Source organism: Rhinatrema bivittatum, chromosome 3 (assembly GCF_901001135.1).
Source record: "Rhinatrema bivittatum chromosome 3, aRhiBiv1.1, whole genome shotgun sequence".
Classification (NCBI taxonomy): domain Eukaryota; kingdom Metazoa; phylum Chordata; class Amphibia; order Gymnophiona; family Rhinatrematidae; genus Rhinatrema; species Rhinatrema bivittatum.
This window is the reverse complement of record NC_042617.1, coordinates 256,355,868-256,379,425: the sequence shown is the minus strand read 5'-3', so window position 1 is coordinate 256,379,425 and position 23,558 is coordinate 256,355,868. Positions and strand designations below refer to the sequence as shown.

Below are 23,558 nucleotides of genomic sequence, written 5' to 3'. Positions count from 1 at the left end.
GAGCAAATTAGGGGGTTGCATAAATTTTTTTTTTTTTGTCCCTATTTCATTTTCGTGTCTGGGGAGGGCCATTTCAGTCCACTCCCCAGATCAGAAAACGTTTATCGTTCTCGTTCTGTGGGGGGGAAAAAACCTCCCATCCCAACCCTTTAAATTTAATTAACTACAACCCCCCCACCCTCCTGACCCCCCCCCCCCCCCCAAGACCTGCCAAAAGTCCCTGGTGGTCCAGCAGGGGTCCGGGAGTGATCTCTTGCACTTGGGCCATCGTTTGGCAGATCTTGGGGTCCGGAGGGTGGGGGGTTGTAGTTAGGTTTTTGGGTTTTTTTATATTTGCTCCTTAAGACGCACAGACATTTTCTCCCCACTTTTGGGGGGAAAAAAGTGTCTTATGGAGTGAAAAATATGGTAATATCATTGCGATATTAAGTAGGAGAATGTACAGAAAACAGTGTATTCTGCATCGGCCCCTAAGTAATTTACACATGTAGATTTGGCAGTTTACTCGTGTATATTTACATTTTGCTCTTTATTTGGAGTAAGTGATAATAAGCCTTTTAAAACTGAAATACTGACTGGGTGGGGATCTGGGTGAAATGGGGATTGAGGCTGAAAAGCCAGTAGGATCTCAATGACCTGAAGATGGATTGGCCAAACTGGTAGACTAATTTAGTAAAACTGGTAATTTCATCGCCACGCGTGTGATGGAAAATCTTGTGATTTACACACACAAAACCCGTTTTACGGGGTTTAATGTGTGTAACTTATACAGGTAAAATCTCCACGTGTATATTTTTAGAATTAGACATAAAAGTACACGAGTATTGCAATTGTGTGGTACTTATCTGGATAAATTCCAATTTATTCAGCTGTCTTGAAAGTAGCACTTATCCAGAAAAGTTATAATTTATTTGGATAACTAATGGCACTTATCCGGACAAGTTCCAGTCTATCCAGCTAAGGAGCAGCAAAGCCACTACTTATCTGGCTAATGTGGTTATTTTCTAAAGGCCTTTTCGCATTCGAAATGCAAATTGGAGGGGCGGAGTCGGCGGTGTCTTCGCTGCCAGCGATAATGTTGCAAACATTATCATCTGCAGTAGTGCGCCAAATAGCATCATCTTTCACGGTGGCACTATTCGGTGCAAAAGCCAGCAGCCGGTGCACCGCGGCCCCCGAAATCGTACCACAGTGGTACGAAGGCTGCGTGCTTTCACAGCCCCACCCCCCGTTTTCGCAGGATTCATCATTCATCATTCAAATAAGAATCCTCCCATCACAAACTTCTCACTATTACCTTTTGAGTTTTATCATATCATCACCATTCACTACAATGTCATATTTATTCTCTTATTTATATTATCGCTCATATTTATGTACCGTCACATTCTCTCAAATAGGCTTATTTACTTACTCTGATACACTATCACTTGAATTGTATTAAATGTAAATATTGCATTGTTTAACCTCTCTCCCCTCTTCCAGTTCCAAGTTTATTTTCCCTGTTTCATTGTAACTTTCTCACACCTTTCAATTGATTCTCTGCATTTAAAGTTCAAATTTTTATTGGAAATTTGTATTACGTTACGCTATACTTTGCACACATTGTTATTTGTAAACCGGGTTGATGTGATCCCTATCATGAAACTCGGTATAACAAAAATAATAAATAAATAAATAAATAAATTCTGTGAAGAATGATGAATCCTGGCCAAAGTCAGTTAGCCATATAAGTAGCGTTTTTAAGATTTATCCATCTATCTTACTTAGCCAAATAAGTAGCCTTTTAAGACTTATCTGCCTAAGTAGCAGCTTTGCTGTTACTTAACCAGATAAATCAAAACTTGTCCAGGTAAGTGCAATGTGTATTCATACTTTTTTTTTTAACATGTGTGCACATATTGCAGGGTACTTTTGTGTGTATTTTATAACCTGCATATATCAAGTATGCGCAGGTTATAAAATACAGGAATAGATTTTCGTGCGCCCATATATGCACATATATGGAGGTGCACACAGCTGTATGAAAATTATCCTCTTAGATACCAGGTTTGTAATAAAATGGCATTGATGTCAGCAAGGGCTTTTGACGTTCATGAAGCAAAATGAGAAGGGCAAATAAAGGTAGGTGTAAGCATCTTATTGTAGAGAGATGGCTAAAATGAAGTTGAAGCCCTTTATCAAACTTGGGAGAGGGAGGCATCTTTTCATATGCTTACCTGTTACTAAGAATGAAAGAAGGGTGGTCTTAAAGCCATTTTCTTGTGTTATTTGACACCTCGCATCCACTCCTTGAGCTTCCCAAGTTTGCACATCATATATTTGGAATTTTCTTTGGTTTGATCTTGTGAACCTGTAGTATGATGCTTTCCAGGAGGCCTATTATGTTCCCTTGTCTCCTATCTCAGCTCCCACCATCTTCCCACACATAGGGCAAATATTCCGGACACCTCTAGTGGTGGTGTACTCTAGCTGCAGTTGCACTTAAAGCTTCTTCTGATGCCTCTGTTACCTTTGACAATAGACTGCTCCAGTAGAACATTATTTGACTTTTTTTTTTTCCCTTCCACGCACATGCTCCATTATTTTTACTTTGTGCTTTCAACCCTGAATGTTTCATGAACCCAAGATGTAGCCTGTCAGATCTCTAGTTCGCCTCTTTTGGTTCCATAGACCACCTTGAAATTCTTTTTGTTGGTTAAATATAATTAAATGTTTATCAGTCTTGTTTTATATTTAACACTGATATTGTTTTAGTACATTATGCTTTCCTGCATTTCAGGCAGCTTAAATAATTCAGGAAAGAAACGGGTAGGAATGCTGGATTTAGGAGGTGGATCAACACAAATCTCATTTTATCCAAACAGTGAGGTAAGCCCAATACAAAAGTAGTAGCAAAACTGTGGCAGTAATAAGCACACTATTAATATTCTTATCTTTTTTTAAACTAATTTAAATCCCAAAGTCATCAGCCCTTATAGTGAGCTTGTTGCTTCCGTTTGTTTGTTGACAAAGTAGATCTCGATTTTCATACATGCATCGAACTTGCTGCTCTTCTGCACTGTCCCTTCCCAACTTTTCATCTTCTATTTCCCCTTTTTACTGCCACATCCCACCTGCCTTTCTCACCACCTCTTTCTGCCTCGCTCCTAAATTGGAGGGACAGGAGCCAGTTTATTGGTCTCAGCAACTCATCTTGCCCCCCCCCCCCCCCCCCCCATGTTCTGCACTGCTTGAGCTGTTGTCTATTTCAGAATTCTCAGGTCAGCAATTCCTGCCATGATCTGATTAAATCAGTATGGGATTTGGTGCATGAGTTTAGAAACAAACAGTGGTGGTGGCGGCAAAGGAGCAGTGAGGACAGAGACGTGGAAGTGGGACAGTGGATGCAAAGGGGTAGCAGAGGGAAGTGTTGAGATTAGAAAGAAGGGGAGATACCCAAAAGTATTCAGTCCTTATACCCATCTTAGTAGTCATACCCCTAGAATCCCCACCTCAAAGGCCTCTAATCTTCCACATCTTTTTACTGCTTGTTTGTGTTGAGCGTGCATCTTTTTATTAAATTTAACAACCTTTAGTCATCAAATCACTTGTGATTTGTTTTGTGTTTTATTATTATTGTTGGATGCCATTTCCGAGAAGGATAACCATATTTTTTTCTCACCTTTTTGCAGAAAACTCTCCAAACTTCTCCTGCTGGTTATATCACTTCCTTTAAAATGTTTAACACCACTTACAAACTGTATTCATACAGGTAAGTTGGAAGACAGCGATGCACCTTACAAGAATAAGTTTTTCCAAACATATGCATTTGTTTAAGAATACACTATTGTTAACATAGCACATTGCTGGATTGTAAATCTTTGCATTAAAAAGGTTAAAAGTGCAGAGTTGGTGTAATGGGAAAGACATTGTTGAAAAGGAGAGTCATCTTAGTATAATGTGTTAATGTCCACTGAATGTTACTTTGTTTTTGCTTTTAAAATATTTTTTGGGGGGTGGGAGAGGTTTTGTTTTTTTTTTGTGTGTGTGTGTGAATTTGAAGAAACTGGAGTCGTGAGGTGCCACACTGTAATAACTAACTTTTGTTTATAGTTTCAAACCTCACAGAATGAGGAAAAGTACTTTTTGAATGATGCCCTTAGAGTGTCAGTGGCACATTACAGGATTATCTAGTCCTGGTGTTTGCACATTGCTGTAGCTGTTGCACAGGGGAGGTAAAAGCTTGCAAAAGTGACCAAGTTATTATAAATGTTTTGAATTGCAAATCTAATTACATTTCTATGTATGTTCTGAAAAAAAATGTAATTTCCTCTGCATTCAGGCAGGCTAGTCCACACAAGTGGGTTATCACACCAACCAGCAGATGGATAGTGAGATCAACTGACTCCCTTAAGTCACTTTAATATAGCACAGCACAGACAGCCTGCCAATATTCTCTGTCTTCAACAGACTATGGACATGCATTTCATGCTATGGACTGAGGCCTAGATAGGCCAAATCAGTTAAAGGATGGCTCCTGAGGTGAAAGTTTTTCACTCCCTCCCTCAGTTGAGCAGGATCCTGGGTCAATGTTCCCTTTTTTTCTCTGTTAGGTAGAAGTGAAGGATGGCAGCAGCTCTCGATGTGACAGCTTTCACTTCCTCCTTCAGTGGAGCAGTTCCAGGACCAGGGGAGTTTCCAGCTAGGATTTGGGGTAAGGTTTTCTGTCTTGCCCTGGCCCCTCCCTTCCTCCACCCTCCCCTTCTGCTGGCATCCCTCCTTTTAGCCCTAGCAACACCCTTAAAGAGAGTTGAGGTTCAGCCAGGATGGTGAGCCGTGCAAGCCAACAGCAGAGTGAGCTGTGGGGGGGCGTGGAGGTGGAGGAAGTATGCTGCATTTCATGCCTGAAGTATTAATGAATTCCCACGAGGAGTTTTAGCTGCATGTAGCTTCTCCTGCAAATAAGCCCAAGCACAGCAGCAGTGCCATGTTAAAAGATGTTGAATGTGGGAAATAGTGGAGTTGCTGTGGCTGATGGCAATGGGGAGTGCTCCACATTACCAAGTGAGCAGCTTCCTTTTCCCCATGGTCATGGCAGTATATCTGGCCTTGGCAGGAGAGTCAGTGCTAATTTGCCAGTGGAAAGGGAGGTGACTGCATGATGTAGCTCCGAAGTCTGAGAGGAAGAGTCATTCAGCCCTGCTAGTTCATGGTGGATGGCAGCCGCGGTACGTTGAAAGGGATCACTGAGGCACTCAATCAGCAAATCTGCTTAGGCAGTTAGGGATTCGCTGGAAGACAGAGCCCCATGGAGATTCAGTCACGCTTCTGTTCCTGCTGGTGACTTCAGAGCGGGAATGGCGGCCATTTTGTTTAGCAGACAGTGATTTAAAAAAAACAAAACAAAAAACACCCTCTCCTGCTCCATGTTCGTTAGAGCAGTTCAGTTTGGACCCAGAGCACAGATGATTGCTGTTCCCCCTTTTAGGGTATTCAGCTCCTGCATGGCCTTAATCTCTGTTCTGTTTCAGAGTTTATATGCTTCTTGAAGAACTGCTCCTGGTTCAAGGTTCCCCTCCTGCAGTTTCTTTTGACTCAGGATGGCAGAATAGTAGTCTCCCTCAAGCACTAGATACAGATGCTGCTCTTTCCACCCTGCCCTGATATGCCAATATTGCAAGGGAGGCTGCAAGCCGTAGATCAGAAGCAAGGGCCTGTTTAGTGATAGACTTTGGGAGATCTGGGAATTTTTGTGCTCTGGTTGGAAAGTGCCTACATGATGGTAGGCATTCTTCAGGTCCTTCTTGAAGGCAGATGTCTCAAGCAATCTGCTCCAGCATTACCTCCCCGCTGGGTTCAGGAGCCAGAAGAGGTTCATGGGAAGGGGTTGCTTGGTAATGACAGTAGTGGCAGACCGGAAGTTTCTATTTTGTCTACCCAGCAGGTTATTTAGACTAGTGGGTTCTCCCCATTCCTTCTTTTAAGCATAGTACCTCCTATACCGTGTAAGTTACCCCATGCATTTAGTTATGGGTAGTAGTGCCACTACATGCAGGTTGCCCCCATGCTTTCGTTTAAGGGTACTGGCTGCCATTCTTTGCAGCTTACCCTGGGGCCTTCTATTGATAGTGACTTCTGCTCGTGGTGGCTACTCCCCTGTCTTTGCTTAAATGTAGTAATTGCTGCAGGTTACTCTCATGCCTTCCGTTGGAAGTAGTAACTACTGCATCTGAGCAGTTTGCCCACAGGCCTTCTGTTGAGGGTTGTAGCTGCTGCTCTGTGTGGTTTATGCTGTTGCCGTTTGTTAAAATAGAAATTGGGCAAAGCTGTGGTCCATGGCCCATAATTTTAAGGGTCTTTAGTTTTGTGGGCTTGGAGGCGGTTTGGATGAGCATGAAGGGCTCTGTGAGTCTTGGCTGCCAGCTCTGATGCTCTTGCACCAGGCATATGAAGTTTGAGGTTGTGCACCTTTTCTTCTTTTTGGGCTTTTTTATTCCAAGAGAATAGCAAGGATCCCCCCTCCTTTAGCTCAGGATTATTTGGCCACTTGCAGATGCTTTTATGGTTTCCCCATGCAACTCTGTAGAAAAAAGAGCTGCCGTGCAAGTCACATTGCAGCGACTGATCACATTAAAAGCCGTAGTCCCAGTTCCAAAGGAGCAGAAAAGTACAAATTGGTATTCCATTTATTCTGTGGTTACCAAAAAAGAGGGTTTCTTTCACCCCATTTTGGATCTGAAGAGAGTCAACCAGTTTTTTAGTGATCCACTTCAGGATGTCAACTTTGCGATCAGTGATCATAACTGTGCGGAAGGGGGAGTTTCTCACTTCACTTGTTTTTTTTTTTTTTTTCAGAGGCCTATTTGCATATCCCAATCCGGAAGGAACATCAGTGGTTTTTGCGTTATTCAGTGCTAGGTTGTCATTACCAGTTTCAGGCTTTGCTGTTCAGATTAGCTACGGCACACAGAACCTTTTCCAAGGTAATGTTGATGGTAGCATCTACACTTCGCGAGGAAGGCATCTTAGACGATTGGTTGATCAGGGCCAAGCTGGTGGCAGAGACTCATATTGTATCTCACAGAGTAGTCCATCTGCTGCAAGAGCTAAAGTGGGTAGTGAATCTAGCCAAGAGCAGTTTGCAGCCTGCCCAGATTCTGGAGTATTTGGGGTTAGGTTTGATAGCTGCACAAGGCAAGGTGTTTCTCCCGGAACAGTGTAGCCAGAAGCTTTGGGGGCAAATATGAGCCCTGAGGGCACCAGATTGTCCTACAGTTTGGGCTTCCTGCACACATTGGGAACCATGGCAATGTTGGAGGTTCTTCCATGGGTGAGGGTGCACATGTCCACTTCAGAGGACATTGCTGACACAGTGATGTCCTCAGTCTCAGCAGTACATACTATGGCTGTCTCTTCTGTCGTAGGTGAAGCAGAAGTTGCTCTGGTGGATTCAGAGAAATCACCTCCTCAAGGGGGCAGACTTGGAGATTCCTGACTGGATAAGTGGTCACTACAGATGCGAGTCCCCAGGGCTGGGGATCCCACTCCCAGGAACTATTGGCACAGGGGTGGTCCATCCAATTGGTTGGAGGCTCGTACGATATGGTTGGCATGTTTGAGGTTTGCAAACTGGTTGAGTGGAAGAGCAGTGAGTAATGTTGGACAACGCCACGGTGGTGGCCTACATAAATCAAGGGAAAACCCAAAGGTTTCTCCGGATATGGACGACCTGCTGCTGTGGGCGGAACAGCATCTTCAGGCACTGTCGGCCTTTCACATCGCAGGGGTGGACAGTGTTCAGATGGATTATCTCAGCCGTCATGCCTTGGACACGGGAGAAGGAAAAGTGGCGCACAAGGCCTTTTCAGTTTATCATTTTTCAGTGAGGTCAGCCTTTCTTGGCTCTGATGGCAAACTGTGGTAATGCGAAGGTGCATCAGTTTTACAGTAGCAGTCAGGACTCAAGCATTCGGACTCTGTTATCATTTAGACATGATCGCAGGATGAGTTGCTCTATGTGTTTCCCCCATGGCCCATGATCAGCAGGTTGCTGCAGAAGATAACCTGGCATCTGGGCTTGGTTCTTTTGGTGGCCCAGGATTGGCCATGAAGGCCTTGGTATGCAGATCTTCAGTGTCTAATAGTAGGCATTGCAATTGCCAATGCGGAAGGACCTGCTACATCAGGGGCCAATCCTTCTAGAAAATCCAGATTATTTTTGTCTTACAGTTCGGCCCTTGAGAGCACGCCGCTGTTGAAGTGTGGTTATTTCTCAGCAGTGGTGAGCACCTTTTTAGGAGTTAAATTTTTTTTGAGAATTGATGCTGGGAGCGGATGCGTTTCCCCTGGAGGGTGACAATTCTCTTAAACTTGGAGTTTCTAGGGGAAGGTTTGTTTAAGGGGTTGGCCCTTAATATGCTAAAGGTGCAGGTGGCAGCTTTGGTTTGTTTTAGGAGTGAGTTCAGGGTAAACCTCTCTTCTTGCACCTGGATGTTTCTAGATTTTTTTGAGAGCTATTAAGCATATTTGACCACCATTGCGAATACCAGTGATGCTTTAGGTTTCTTAATCTGGTTCTGATCTTTTTGGCAAGATTCCACCTTCCATCCTCTTCAACAGTTTCCCTTGCACTTGCTAATGATGCAGACAGTGTTCTTTGCCGCTATATGTTCAGCATGGAGGATTTTGAAATTGCAGGTTCTTTCTTGTCAAGAGTCTTCCTTAGTGATTACCCCAGATAGAATGCAATTAGGACTGTACCTTCCTTCTTGCTGCAGGTTGTTTCAGACTTTCACTTGAATCAGTCCGTTTCGTTACTGTCTTTTGATAGGACTCTGGATGAGCAAGAGTTTCGCATTCTTGTGGAACTTGGATGTTGAGGCGGCATCTGTTACGGTATCTCAGTTACCAGTACTTTTCAGAGAATGTTTTTTTTTATCCTTACTGGTGGTGTGAAGAAGGGAAGCAGATTTACACACTATAGTGGCACGTTGGATTAAAAGGAGAATAAAGGTGGCCTATGTGGAAGCGGCGAAGCCTTTGCCCAGGCAAATTAGGGCTCATTCTTCCAGAGTACAGGCAGCCTATGTGGATCCAGGTCGCCGTTGCCAAGACAGATTAGAGTTTCATTCTACAAGAGCACAAACTGTGTCTTGGGGAGAGTTATGGTTTTTATCTCTGGTGAATCTGTAGAGCGGTGATGTGGTCTTCATTGCATACCTTCTCCAATCATTTCCATTTGGATGTTAGGGTTCGGGAAGACGCATCATGTGCCAGAGTGGTGTTGCAGGGAGTCGGGCAGCCTTCCACCTGACAAAGTAGTAGCTTTGGTACATCCCACTTGTGTGGACTGACCTGCCTGAATGCAGAGGAAGGTGAAATTACTACTTACCTGATGATGATTTCTTTTCCTCTAGGATAGACAGGTGAGTCCACACTCCTGCCCTGGGTCTGCCTGGATTGTATTGTATTGCCTTTGTCCTTCTCCAGGACGTTCTCAGAGGCAGAAATCAAAGACTAATGCAGATCTCTGGGTTGCCGAGGGACCTAGTAAGTGTGTGCCTTCTTTACCTGTTACGTTTTATTACATTCCCTTCTTTTTCTCGGTCCAGTGCTTTTCCTCACTGGAAGGAAAAAAAGTGAATTGTTTGGGAGAGGAATATATAATGTTGAAGTTAAAGTTCAAGTGTTTGTTCAGTTGTTCACAGTTGGCTTTTCGAGAAATACTGGCAGGCTGATGTCTGTGCTGTGCTATATGAGAGTGACATCAGTGAATCAACTGAACTCAGTCTCCATCTGCTGCTTGGCATGCATAACCCACTTGTGTAGGACTGGCTTGGCGTGTCCTAAAGGGAAAGGAAATTATCAGGTAAGTAGTAATTTTCTCCATTTATATTTGTTTGAATTTCCTGTTTTACTTTTTGCTTTCCTCTGTTATACAGCTGCAAAAATCCCTTTGATTGAATCAACAGGATTGGCCCATCTAACAGAGAGATGGCCTTTATTTATTTATTTAGCACTTTTATATACCGATATTCAAGTAACAAACAGGTCAATACAGTAAAGTGCAGCCGCGGTTACCCTGCTCCTAACCCGCTTTCTACCCACTTTTCGGCCGTGTTAGTCCAACCCGCGATACGCTATCCCCTTTAACCTACTCTTACCGCGTCCTTAAATCACCGGGTAACCCCTTCCGCCCGCGGCATGTATATTACATGTAAACGATCGAATTAGCTATTCCCTCCCATACAGTAACGTGTGCCCCGACTATCACTTTTTTACCCTGCCGTTTTGCCGCACGTTTAACCTAACTTACCGCCTACCCTTACCCCTGCGTTAGAGGCAGGGGTAAGGGTAGGCGGCAAAACTTTCCCCCAGCCCCCACCTACCTGCCCTGGCCGCGTCCATGGGTGCTGGTCTCCGGGGCAGCCCCAGTCCTCTCCCCTCCTCCCTAAGCAACGAAAGCGGGAAAAAGCGAAAAAAAACAAAAAAAAGCGAAAAGGCAAAAAGGCGAAAAAAAAAGTTGCAAGAGAGAGGGGAGAGAGGACGGGCAATCCTACGCTCGGGATTGCCAGTCCTCTCTCCCCTCCTCCCGAAGCAAGGCGCGAAAAGCAGGACTGGCAATCCCGAGCGTAGGATTGCCCGTCCTCTCTCCCTCTCTCTCCGCTACTTTTTTTTTCGCTTTTTCACTTTTTTCCGCTTTCGTTGCTTGCTTCGGGAGGAGGGGAGAGAGAACTGGCAATCCCGAGCGTCAGAGGACCGTCCACTTCCTGGTATCTGTCATTTCAAATGACATTTGAAATGACAGATACCAGCGTGTCCATGAAGCGTTAGGCCAGCGCACCCAGCATACTGTATAGCGCTCTATACAGTAAAATGGGTTGCGCGGGCCTAACGCTTCACGGACGCTTCTTAGACGCAGCTTGCATTTGCAAGCTATTTACATACAGTATCGAGCGGTAGGTGAGCTGGACTGTGTGTGCGGCAACCGCGGGTGCACCCGGCACTAACGCAGCTCTTCCTACCGCTCCTTACTGAATCGGCCTGAAAGTTACCAATCACTTCGGTTTACATTCCAACAATAACCATGACAAGAGAATGCCTTACATTGAACCAGGATGATCAAACTTGGATACAAAGAACTGGGTTTAACATAGTGTATCAGAGGAAGAGACTTCACCGGCGAGCCTAATGCTGGCTAGGTGTAATGCCAGGTATCTAAGAAGAAGGCACAGGGATTAGGTGCTATGACGGCGGGTTAGTTAGAACTTATGTACAATTAGTGACTTGCCAAGGACGGGGTCCACTAGTGGGAGATTTGATAAGATAGCTGAGTTAAGAGAAGGCTTGGTTGAACAACCAGGTCTTGAGTCTTTTTTTAAAGGTGCTCGGGCATTGTTCGAGCCGGAGGTCTGGAGGGAGCGAGTTGCATTGCATTGGGCCAGCGTTGGTCCATTGCGTTGGGCCAACCTTATGGGTTGTAAGTTCTGTTGCTTCAATATGCAGATCTTTGTTGCTGTGACATGATTGGAAACAAATGTCAGCTGCTCCTTTTGTATCAAATCTGACAGTATCTATATACCTGATAGCAATAGTACCAATAATACAATAAATAGTCTAGGCAGTTTTGCAGTATTTTTAAGAACATAAGAACATGCCATACTGGGTCAGACCAAGGGTCCATCAAGCCCAGCATCCTGTTTCCAACAGTGGCCAATCCAGGCCATAAGAACCTGGCAAGTACCCAAAAACTAAGTCTATTCCATGTTACCATTGCTAGTAATAGCGGTGGTTATTATGTAAGTCAACTTAATTAATAGCAGGTAATAGACTTCTCCTCCAAGAACTTATCCAATCCTTTTTTTAAACACAGCTATACTAACTGCACTAACTACATCTTCTGGCAACAAATTCCAGAGTTTTATTGTGCGTTGAGTTAAAAAGAACTTTCTCCGATTAGTTTTAAATGTGCCACATGCTAACTTCATGGAGTGCTCCCTAGTCTTTCTATTATCCGAAAGAGTAAAAAACCGATTCACATCTACCCGTTCTAGACCTCTCATGTTTTTAAACACCTCTATCATATCCCCCCTCAGCTGTCTCTTCTCCAAGCTGAATAGTCCTAACCTCTTTAGTCTTTCCTCATAGGGGAGCTGTTCCATTCCCTTTATCATTTTGGTCGCCCTTCTCTGTACCTTCTCCATCGCAATTATATCTTTTTTGAAATGAGGCGACCAGAATTGTACACAGTATTCAAGGTGTGGTCTCACCATGGAGCGATACAGAGGCATTATGACATTTTCCGTTTTATTCACCATTCCCTTTCTAATAATTCCCAACATTCTGTTTGCTTTTTTGACTGCCGCAGCACACTGGTATGGTAGAACTAATGTCATTAGTACAGAGTGATGTGACCAAAGCTTCTTAAAATTTTATATATATATATAATTGGAGCGGACTGGGAGGAACTGGGTAAAGCCCTACTCCTGTCGGCCGTGCATGGCCTTTGAAAATTCCCCACCCCACCCCCCGCAAGCAGAGGAGGCCATCCCACCTGAACATGTGCGTGCGGCTGTTAAAATCCGCCATGGCATGTGCGTGTGGATATCATATTTTATAACACGTGCAGGGCCGGACACACGCATGTTATTAAAATAGCCGCATCCATGTGCGCACATGGGTCTTAAAAACAACCCCTTAGGTAAACCTGCACTTATGTACTAACTGAAAGATGTACTCTTATTTACATCAAAACTTTATTTAGAACTATGAAAAAAATTTTGAAAACATTATTTTTACAGTGCTGAAAAATATATTGACTAGCTGTCCTGTATTGACTAGCAAATGTTTGAACAATATAGTTTAAACACATACATTTGAAAAAAGCTTTGCCAGATTAGATATGACAGTAGGAAGAACTGTAACTTGTCAATGCACACATCGCGCACACATACCAATGAATGAATTAGACTTATCTTCAAAATCCATAAATATTTCTTATATATGTTTGAAAACATGATTTCTACAAAACTTCTATGCCATGTATATCTCATAGCAATTACATATAACTATTATGGCATGAACACAAATATTTGTTTAATAATCTAACAATTTTGCATGGCACAACATTGAAATTCTGCTGTGAAGACCCCCAATAAGTACAGTCATTTCACTGGCTGGCTTCTTCAGGGGGAATTTAAACAATAGGAAGCACTGCAAATTCTGAAAATTGAATATTATAATGTGTAAAAAAAATGTAATTTCAAAAAGATTAAATGCCTGCTTTTAAATAAAGTTGCTCATAATTATACCCATTGTTGAAATGAATGAGTACTGTTCATGAAATGAATACATTGAAAGTATGAAATGTAGATATCTCCCTTTGAAAAAGTATCCTTCTTATAACAGACAAATATGCAAATCAAATAACTGTTATAAAAAATGGTACTGTATAAACCACCTAATGGGAATCAAAATCCTTATTTTTACTTTTATTTATATATCACCTTAACACAAAAAACTACACTAATAAATCAGTAACCCCAGAGTTTACCTTAATTATGAACTCAAGGCACAGACTGCTTCACATTGCATTACTAACGCTGAATGAATCAGCTGTGCAGCACCTTTATGTTGATCTGCCGGCAAACAGCTCGATGCCTCAACTAAAAACATGAAAGACAAACAGCCATAAATAAGTATTTTTTGGTCTTTGTTTGGTGATTCACTGAGTTCTATTTTTTAGTTTTGCATTTGAAACACCAGATCTGTTTGAATTGCAGGACTTGTTTGTTCCAACAATGGTAGTCTTTCAGTGGCGAACACACATTTCAAACAATTAATGCAAGTTTCATCTATTAAAAAATATTCTTCCCCACATTTGGCTTGTCTGACTATATTGTCAAAACATTTTGCCATTTATTTAACACATAGACAGCTAGTCAATATATTTGAGCACTGTAAAAATATTTTTTTCAAAAATGTTTTCATAGTTATAAGTAAAGTTTTGATGTAAATAAGAGTGTATCTTTCAGTTGGTATAAGAGTGCAGGTTTACCTTAGGGTATAATTGGTGTGAGATATATATAGATAGATATACATGTGTGTGTGCATATAGAGAGAAAGATACAGAGATACATTTAGGGGTCAATTTTAAGGACCCCCCCCGCGCATCCATGTGTGCGCAGTTATTAAGAAGAATACAAGAACATGCCATACTGGGTCAGATCAAAGGTACATCAAGCCCAGCTTCCTGTTTCTAACAGTGGCCAATCCAGGCTATAAGTACCTGGCAAGTACCCAAAAGTTAAGTATATCCCATGCTACTGATTCTAGTAATAGCAGTGGCTATTTTCTAAGTCAACTTGATTATTAGCAGGTAATGGACTTCTCCAAGAACTTATCCAATCTTTTTTTAATCCCAGCTACATTAACTGCACTAAGCACATCCTCTGGCAACAAATTCCAGAGTTTAATTGTGCGTTGAGTGAAAAAGAACTTTCTCCGATTAGTTTTAAATGTGCTACATGCTAACTTCATGGAGTGCCCCTAGTCCTTCTATTATCCGAAAGAGTAAATAATCAATTCACATTTACCCGTTCTAGACCTCTCCTGATTTTAAAGACCTCTATCATATCCCCCCCCTCAGCCGTCTCTTCTCCAAGCTGAACAGCCCTAACCTCTTTAGTCTTTCCTCATAGGGGAGTTGTTCCATCCCCTTTATCATTTTGGTCGCCCTTCTCTGTACCTTCTCTATCGCAACTAATAATTGTACAAGTATTCAAAGTGTGTCTCACCATGGAGCGATACAGAAGCATTATGACATTTTCTGTTTTATTCACCATTCCTTCCTAATAATTCATAACATTCTGTTTTGTTTTTTTGATTGCCACAGCACACTGAGTCGACTATTTTAATGTATTATCTACTATGACACCTAGATCTCTTTCCTGGGTGGTAGCTCCTAATATGGAACCTATCTTCGTGTAATTACTACAGGGTTATTGTTCCCTATGGGGTAGATTTTAAAAGAAGCGCGTGCAGCCTACATGTGCACACACTACCTGGCGCACGCATATTGTACGCTCAATTTATAACATGCGCGCGCATGTTATAAAATCAGGGTCGGTGCGTGCAAGGGGGTACACAGTTACGCAACTTGCACGGGCCGGCCACATTGCCTTCCCCTGATCCCTCCCCCCTAACCTGAACCTCCCCCCCCCCCCGCGTCCTTTGTCTTATTTTTGCACCTGCCTCTGGGCAGGCGCAAGTTGAGCGCGCCAGCAGGCTGCCGGCATGCAATCCTCCGACACAGCGGCAATGGCCGCTCTGTCGGAGGCCTCTGGCCCTGCCCCAGACCGGACCGCCCCTTTTGTAAAGCCCCTGGACTTACACGCGTCGCCGGGCCTTTTTAAAATACGCTCGGCACGCGTAACCTATTTAAAAACCGGCCCTATTTGCATTACCTTGCACTTATCCACATTAAATGTCATCTGCCATTTGGATGCCCAATTTTCCAGTCTCACAAGGTCCTCCTGCAATTTATCACAATCTGTTTGTGATTTAACTGCTCTGAATAATTTGTATCATCTGCAAAATTTGATTACCTCACTCATAATATTCCTTTCCAGATCATTTATAAATATATTGAAAAGCATGGGTCTAATACAGATTGTGGAGGCACTCCACTGTTTACTCTTTTCCACTGAGAAAATTGTCCATTTCATCCTACTCTCTGTTTTCCTGTCTTTTAACCAGTTTGTAATCCATGAAAGGACATCGCCACCTATCCCATGACTTTTTTTTTTATATAACAATTTTTATTGATTTTTCAACATGAATTACACCATACCAGGAGCATCGGTTTCCTGAGATGCCCCTAGCATAAACCAAGATAGAGATAACAGCTCAGCATAACAATCCCTAACAATCCCACATCCCCCCCCCCCCCCCCCCCCCCCCCCGCTCATCCCAGTCCGCACTCCCTAATCCAACAAAAAGAAAAAAGTAGTCATTAGCGAAGAAAAGTCACTTGAGGGAACGCTCCAAGGTGTTGTCACTCATGATAATCAAACTACGAATGCTATGTGGAAGCTGCCCCAAATGGCTAGAAACTTCTTCTGACTCGGCGGTTTGTCGCATATTTGCTGCCTCCATTTGCATCATAACGTGTAAACCATTACGCCAGGCCCAGTAAGATGGAGTGGTAGTATCTCTCCAATGCAAAAGGATAGTCTTTTTGGCCACTAAACTATGTTAAATAGACGAGATCCCAAACTCTCACTCATAAATGCGAATGCAAGCCAAAGAGCAACCAATAAATAAGAAAAAGGGATGGAAAACTCTAGCACTGATTCCAAATAACGAATCACCTTACGCAAAATGACTGAATTGGTGGACATGCCCAAAAAGCATGTGAGAGGGAACCAGAGGGTCGAGGCCACATCGCTGACAATTCAGCGAAGAGGCAATTTTGAGGCAAAAAAGCGAATACATTTGTACTGCATTCGCGGTAATACATATTAAGAGAGTTTAGAGATACGCCCAAAACAGGCTTTAATGATGGTCGAGTTAGCAGAAACAACCCCATCCCGATTCCACTGCTCTACTAATATAGTACACATATCCGTTGAAGTTATTTGTTTAAGCAAGCGATAGTGAATAGAGAGCGATGGTGGCTTCATCACCTGTTCCAACATAAAATTGTCGCTAGGGCTTGAAAATGACGCAGCTTGTCGAGATCTGAGAAAGGGTGCCAATATAATGTTTAAGTTGTAAGTATGGGAATATCTCTGTTGCAGATATGTCATAAATACCCCTTAATTCAGGAAAGGGTATAAGCTGGCCTTTAGGAGATAACACATGTCCCAACTGTTTAATACCCAATTGTCCCCATCTTTGAAAGGAAACAGACTGCGAGCCCGGGGAAAAAATCTGGGTTTCCTGAATAGGCAGAAGATATGCACAAATGCGATCCACTTTAAAAGACAAGTCAATTTAACCCACGACTGGCGAAGGGGTTTAACAAGGATATTATGCGCCAAAAAGGGATTTAATTTGGAGGACGTGGCTTGTAAGACAAAGGTAAAAGCATATGAATGGGTCAAAGCTTGATCTGTAAGAAGGCTCAGGAATGTCGAGGTGCCCAACAACCAAGCCAAAATTATAGAGTGCGATATCCGGTTACTCCCAGGCCACCCCACCCCCCAAGGCATACGTAACCATGTCAACGGAACCCTAGCTTTCCTCCCACGCCAAAAGAATGTCTGTTGAATCCTATCTAATTATTTGAGCTTCCCGCACAGCACAAAGTAAGAGGTATGTTCTGGAAGAGATATAGCCACTTAGGCAAGATGGCCGTCTTAAATACTGGATTCTGCCCCCTAGGGACACTGGTAAGGAAGCCCAGCCACGCATTCGATCAGAGTTACTTGCATAAGGCGGATGACATTGAGGTCATAAATCCGAGATAAATCACGCGGGATAATAATGCCAAGGTATGTAAAAAGATTCCGCCGCCCATTTCAGGGGAAAATCATCCGCCCAATGCCGTTGCAATGCTACTGGATACGCTAACGCCAGGGATTTAGACAAATTAAGACGTAAGCCCGAGAAGGCTCCAAAAGGGCCCAAATGAGTTGTAATAGAGGTCTAAGAGAATGCTCGGGGTCTTTAAGGAAGACCAGCATAATCATCCGCGAATGCGGCATATTTAAAGAGGGTAGAGTGAAATCGAACTTCCCCTTACCCTCCTTAGTTAATTGGATGGCTAATGAATAGCAAAGGTGATAAGGACACCCCTGTCGTGTACCTCATGAGATAGGAAATACCTCAGATTGAGTAACCATTGTCTAGCATAATCGCTTCCGGGCCAGACTATAAAAGGCGTACAGCATTGTAGAATAAGCCCGTCAAATCCCATCTTATGCAAGATATGAAATAAATAAGGCCACTCAACCCTATCGAAGGCCTTCTCAGCATCGAAGCTAATAGCTAGAAAAAGGGGACTTCTCCCATTGTTGACACATCATCATAGCAGCTAAAAGCTTTCTAATATTAGTGATTGGTATTTGGGATTGGTTGTTGGCACCTCGACATTCCTGAGCCTTCTTACAGATCAAGCTTGACCCATTCATATGCTTTTACCTTTGTCTTACAAGCCACGTCCTCCAATTAAATCCCTTTTTGGCGCATAATATCCTTGTTAAACCCCTTCGCCAGAATATTGGTGAGTGCATAGCGTTTTCTAATAAAGCCAACTTGGTCTTCTCCAATAAGATTTGGGAGAAACCTCTGCTAGCCTGACAGCCATTTATTTTAACAAAGATCTTATGGTCAAAGTTTAAAAGAGATATGGGCCTATAGGAATCCGGTAATAAGGGATCCTTCCCAGGTTTTTGAATAATAGTAATATGCGCTTGATTGGAATGCTCTGGAAAATTACCATCTGCCAACATCCGGGAAAAACATATTTACTAAAGGGTTTGCCACATAGTCCATCAAGCATTTGTAAAATTCTGCTCCATATCCATCAGGACCCTGGGGATTTAAGCCTTTTGGCCTGTTGAATGACTAGACGGACTTCCTCCAGAGAGATCGGTCAGTTTAAATAATCCCACTGGTCCGCCGTTAGTTGGGGAAGTGGAACTTGGAACAAAAGTGATCACAGGCTGCACTGTTCCAACCCTCAGCTGTATATAGAAACTATAGAAGTCTTGAAACAATGAACTATGTCCCTCTGATCTCTTAAGAGAGGGCCAGAAGGAGAACGGAGCGCTGGAATAGTCGGGAGCCTCGAACCGAACGCACCAATTAGCCAGCAGCCTGCCAGACTTATACTGTTCTGGACAACTTGTATTGGTATACAAAGCTCTTTTTCGGGCCCTTTGGTGTAACAGTGTTCAGCTCTCCCTGTATAGTCAAGAAGTGCACCTGGGCTGCATTTGTATTATGTCGATTCAACCGAGCCCTAGCATCCTGGAGCTGGGATGTTAAAGTCAGAAGTCTATGAGTCATTACTTTCTTCCTGTGTGACATGAAGGAAATAAGATCTCCTCTGAGAACTGTCTTTGCAGCGTGCCAAAATAGTACCGGGGATGACGAGTGTTGATCATTTAAGTCCAGCATAATCAGCCCAGCATTTACAAAGGTAGTCCATAAACTTCGCCTCAGAAGCCAGGTAAAAGGGAAACTTCCAAAAGAGAGAATCTGGGGTCCGCAAAGCCAATTCCACCCTCTAACCTGACCAGGGCATATTCTGAGATAACGATATCGTCAATCTCAACCGCACACATCTTCGAACAACCATGTATACTTGTCCAAAAATAATCAAGACTAGAGAGAGTTCCGTGAGCGCGGGAAATGTGGGTGAAATCTTTTTCACCCGGATGCAATACTCTCCACGTGTCCATCAAATGCAGCGAACTTTCCAAGAAAGACGGGCCCATACCAAATCCCGAAGCCGAGCTAGCTGGAGGGGATTTATATCCCAAGCTGGATCACGGATGGTATTAAAATCTCCGCCTATGGATTTGTTTTAGTGTGCTGAGATCCAAGATGGCCGCCGGGTCCAGACGTGGGTAACAAGGGCTTCCGAAGAATAGCGTGTATTTGCGGAAAAATGCCTCATACCGGGAGAAAACGGAGAGCTAAAGAAAGAGAAACATTGGGAGAATCTACAGAGGGTCGTATCCTGGGCCCCATGGATTCCCACGTCATACGGGAGCAGAAACCGGGAGAAAGCTCGCAGCGTGGAGAGCGGGAGGAAGCAGAAACCCGCCTCTACACATGAGCTCCAGACGACCCTAACCCCGGTAATGCGGACTCCCCCCAGGAAACCCTGCCAGCCCTGCGAGGGGCGAACGGGAGCGATCTCAACCATACCAGTGAGAGCGAAACCACCGGAGATTCGTTGTTGTACGATGAAGCCGGTGGGGATGATCAGCAGAGGCTACAACCTTCGGAAGAGAACGCCCTGGGAGACGCTGAGGGCTGTACGGTACAGCCTCCAACGGAAAGGAAAGTACTTTTAACTTTACCTAAAAAAAAAGGAACTAATTAAACCAGATACCTTCTCTCTGGAGAAGATTTGGGAAGCAATACAAACTGTAAATGACAATCTTTTCAGTCAAATCAATCCTTTGGCCTCAGTAATAAATACTACAATGGAGAGAGTGGGAAAATTGGAGAAAGACATTAATATTCAAATGGAAAAGTCTGGAAAAATAGAGATAGAAATGAGAGAATTGAAAAGTCTTCAATGTAATATTATAAAAGAAAATTCTGTATTAACGAATCGCTTAGAAAATATGGAAAACCAAATAAAGGGGAGAAATTTACGGTTAATAAATTTTCCAAGGGACCCAATGGTGACCCCTCGAGATATGTGGAGGCAATATTTGTTGCAGATATTGAAGATTACAGAGGAAATGATTCCTCCTACAGCCAAGATGTATTATATACCAACATTTAAAAAAGCTGAGAAGGAAGGAGAAGATTTTCAAATATTAACTCCTGTGATATCAAATAAAATGGAAACACCAGTTTTAGACGTAACAAACCTATTGGAAACAACTCAGCGTGAACAAGTAAAGCCAGCTACTCTATAGTGACGTTTTTGCTTGAATCGGATAGAGATTGGATTCTGAGAACATATTTCCGACATAGGTCTGAGTCCTTTCTAGGCCTGAATATTGGAATATTTCCTGATTAGCAAGAAGTACACAGCTACGAAGAAAATTGTTTTTGAAATTGAGACCTTTAGTACAAAAGCTGGGAGCTATGTATATTCTCAAATACCCGTGTAAATGCTGTGTAAAATATAAAAATGTCTCGTATATATTTTTTCGACTGGAGCAGCTGGAGAATTTTCTAAAAAGTATTCGTCAGAGATAATAACTTCCTCTCCTGTAATGGAAGGCTAAGTACTTTTATCCCTCAGTTGGACCCGCAAAAAAGGAATTCTCCCGTACAGATCTCGGCAATTCCCGTATGGTAAAATGTTTATTCCTGAGGTTGAAGTAATTGGATCTCTCCCTACCACTATGAGGACTTTAAAAGCAGAATGTTAGGGAAAATGAATATTGAGTTTTAATTGTAATATGTTATTGTTTAAAACTACTATCTACGCAAGAATGTATTTCTTGATGTATTTTGGAAATTTGCAATAAATAAAAAAAAATAAAAAAATCTCCGCCTATAATGATGAGGTCAGCCAGGATAGGGGATAAAGTGATGATATAGTTCCCTATAAAAGCTTGGGCTATAAGTATTATGTGCATAGACATTACAAAGGACAACTTTAGTGTTGAACATATCTGCAATCAAAAATTATGTATCGTCCCATGGGGTCCTTAATTTTAGTATGCAGTGTGGAAAGATTGCGTTGGATCAGGATAGCTACCCCTGCAGATTTAGTAGTAGCAGAGGCATAATAAATGTCTCTCCCCCCCCCCCCCCCCCAGAGGCGACCCAATTTTAAGTGTTCTACAATCCGTCAGGTGTGTTTCTTGTAGAAAAGCCACATGAGCCCGTTTCCATTTCAAGAGACAAAATTTTTGAGCGCTTAATAGTGAGTTGATTCCACAGACATTCCAAGTAATTACATTAGTGAACAGAATTAGAGATTACTTAATTCACAAACTGTAATGTCAGACCATGTTTGAAATCAGAATTCAGCGGGGACCCTCCCAGCCAAGACCCCAACTGCCTCCCAAGCAGTTCCCACCTTTAAACATATTATGACCACTGAAAACAAAGAATGATGGAGAATACGGACTGCAAACCCTCCCCCCCCCCTTCCTCAACCCATCCCCAGGTACTCTTATGTACCATTCACCTTTGATTTTCACTGAAGATTGAGATCACTACCCTGTGGTCTCCTCCCCCTCCTCCTGCCATCAGACCTCATCCACCCCTCCTCCCTTTCCCCACTGGCGCAGCCGAGTCTGCCATCCCTAACTCTAATAATGCAAACTATACAACATGGCAGACCAACCGTCCCGGGAGGTGCATAAGTAAAAAAAAAAAAAAGACAGCCAGACCCCCACGATGAGAAGACAACCAGACAGCTTAGTAAAAAATTAAAACCAACTGCCCAGAACAGGCGGGAATCAGGTCTAGCCAAACTCCGAAGCCCTTCGACCCCTATAGAATCAAGAATTAAAAAGACAAAACTATGTCCCGCAAAGGTAAGCTGCGCACCCAATCTGCCAGAGCATAGATGTCTATGGATCCCCAACTAAGCGGAAATGAAGCAAGAAATAAAAACTAAAAAAAACGGTGATCCAACCCTGTAAACCATGTAATACCAGTCTCACAGGGCCGAGATTACACTCCTTCCCAGATAAATGACAGGAGAAAACAGCGCAAAAACAAGGGGATCAATTTATTAACTGGGATCCAGGGGTAATACTAACCCCTAACAAGAAGCCTGTTCATGAACGCGGTTGCCAAAACTCTAATTGATCAGCAAAAAATAGTGAAACCCCCCAAGCAATGAAGACTTGCTTCCCAATAACGCAGAGCAAAACAAAAAAATAGCCAACTCTTCCAGGATTAAGTTCTATAATGGGGGGTCTCTTTTTTTTTTTTTTTTTGTTTTTTTTAAACAAGAGTTCCTGAACATTTCCCCATTGAGAATCTAAGGCGCAGTCCTGACCTCAGCGCGACATGCCAACCTGTATATTCCACCAGCCATTGCATCCTTATAAAATCCAGTAGCACTGTCCCCTGATGAAAGCAGCTATGAAGGACAGAGAAAGAGAGGCTGCTCCCATCCTGGCCATCTTCCTTAAAGCCGGGGGACACCGTGCACATTACACACTCTTAGGCTGGCAATTATAAATGCCTCAAGATAGCCCAAATATTCTACTCCTGCCCCCCCGGATCCGACGAAGAAGATGCTGCTTCATTTTCTCTCACATGCAAGAGCTGTCGCGCGTCCTCAGCCGAATCGTACATTTCACGCTGGTCGGGGTAGACACTCTCAATCGGGCCGGAAAGATCAGTGATGCCTGAATCCCATGCGCGATGAGTTGAGTACAGATTGGGACCATGAGCCTCCTTTGCGCTGATACGGCCGCTGAAAAATCTTGAAAAATCAAAACTCGTGAGTTTTCAAAAGCAAGATCTTTATTCCGGCTCGCTGCCTGCAGAATTTCCTGCTTGTGCGCATAGTTGAAAATCTTTGCGATAACAATCCGAGGCCTAGCGGCATTAGGGAGTCGGGGGCCCAGGCGATGCACTCTCTATGCGCAGCCGGCCATGCGCACGAGAGAGAGACAAATCCTTCTCCAGCCAGGCCACTGCCGTCTGCAAAGCGCCGATATCCGTTTGGGCCACGCGGAGGCCATCTTGGGCCTCTAAGATGCGGGATTCAATTTCCTCAAACCGGCTCTCAAATTTGCTGAAATCAGCCGATAAGGCAGTGATTTTAGAGGAAATATTGTGGAGTTCGGGCCCCAAGGCTTCCAGAATGGCACATTTAATGTCTGCTAATGGCACGACAGAGAGATTGCTTGACTCACTGACTCCCGCTATGTCTGGAGATGTAGCGGGCTTAGGACGTTCCTTTCCCT

At 43.3% G+C, this 23,558-nt stretch overlaps 1 protein-coding gene across 1 annotated transcript in view; it reads left to right on the top strand.

The window, feature by feature from the left end:
• Nucleotides 1-23,558, top strand: part of ENTPD6 (ectonucleoside triphosphate diphosphohydrolase 6) — a 166,134-nt gene that overhangs the window by 62,595 nt on the left and 79,981 nt on the right. The window contains 2 exon segments of the mRNA XM_029594503.1: nucleotides 2,783-2,871; nucleotides 3,675-3,754. Coding sequence (XP_029450363.1) covers nucleotides 2,783-2,871; nucleotides 3,675-3,754 — 169 coding nt within the window.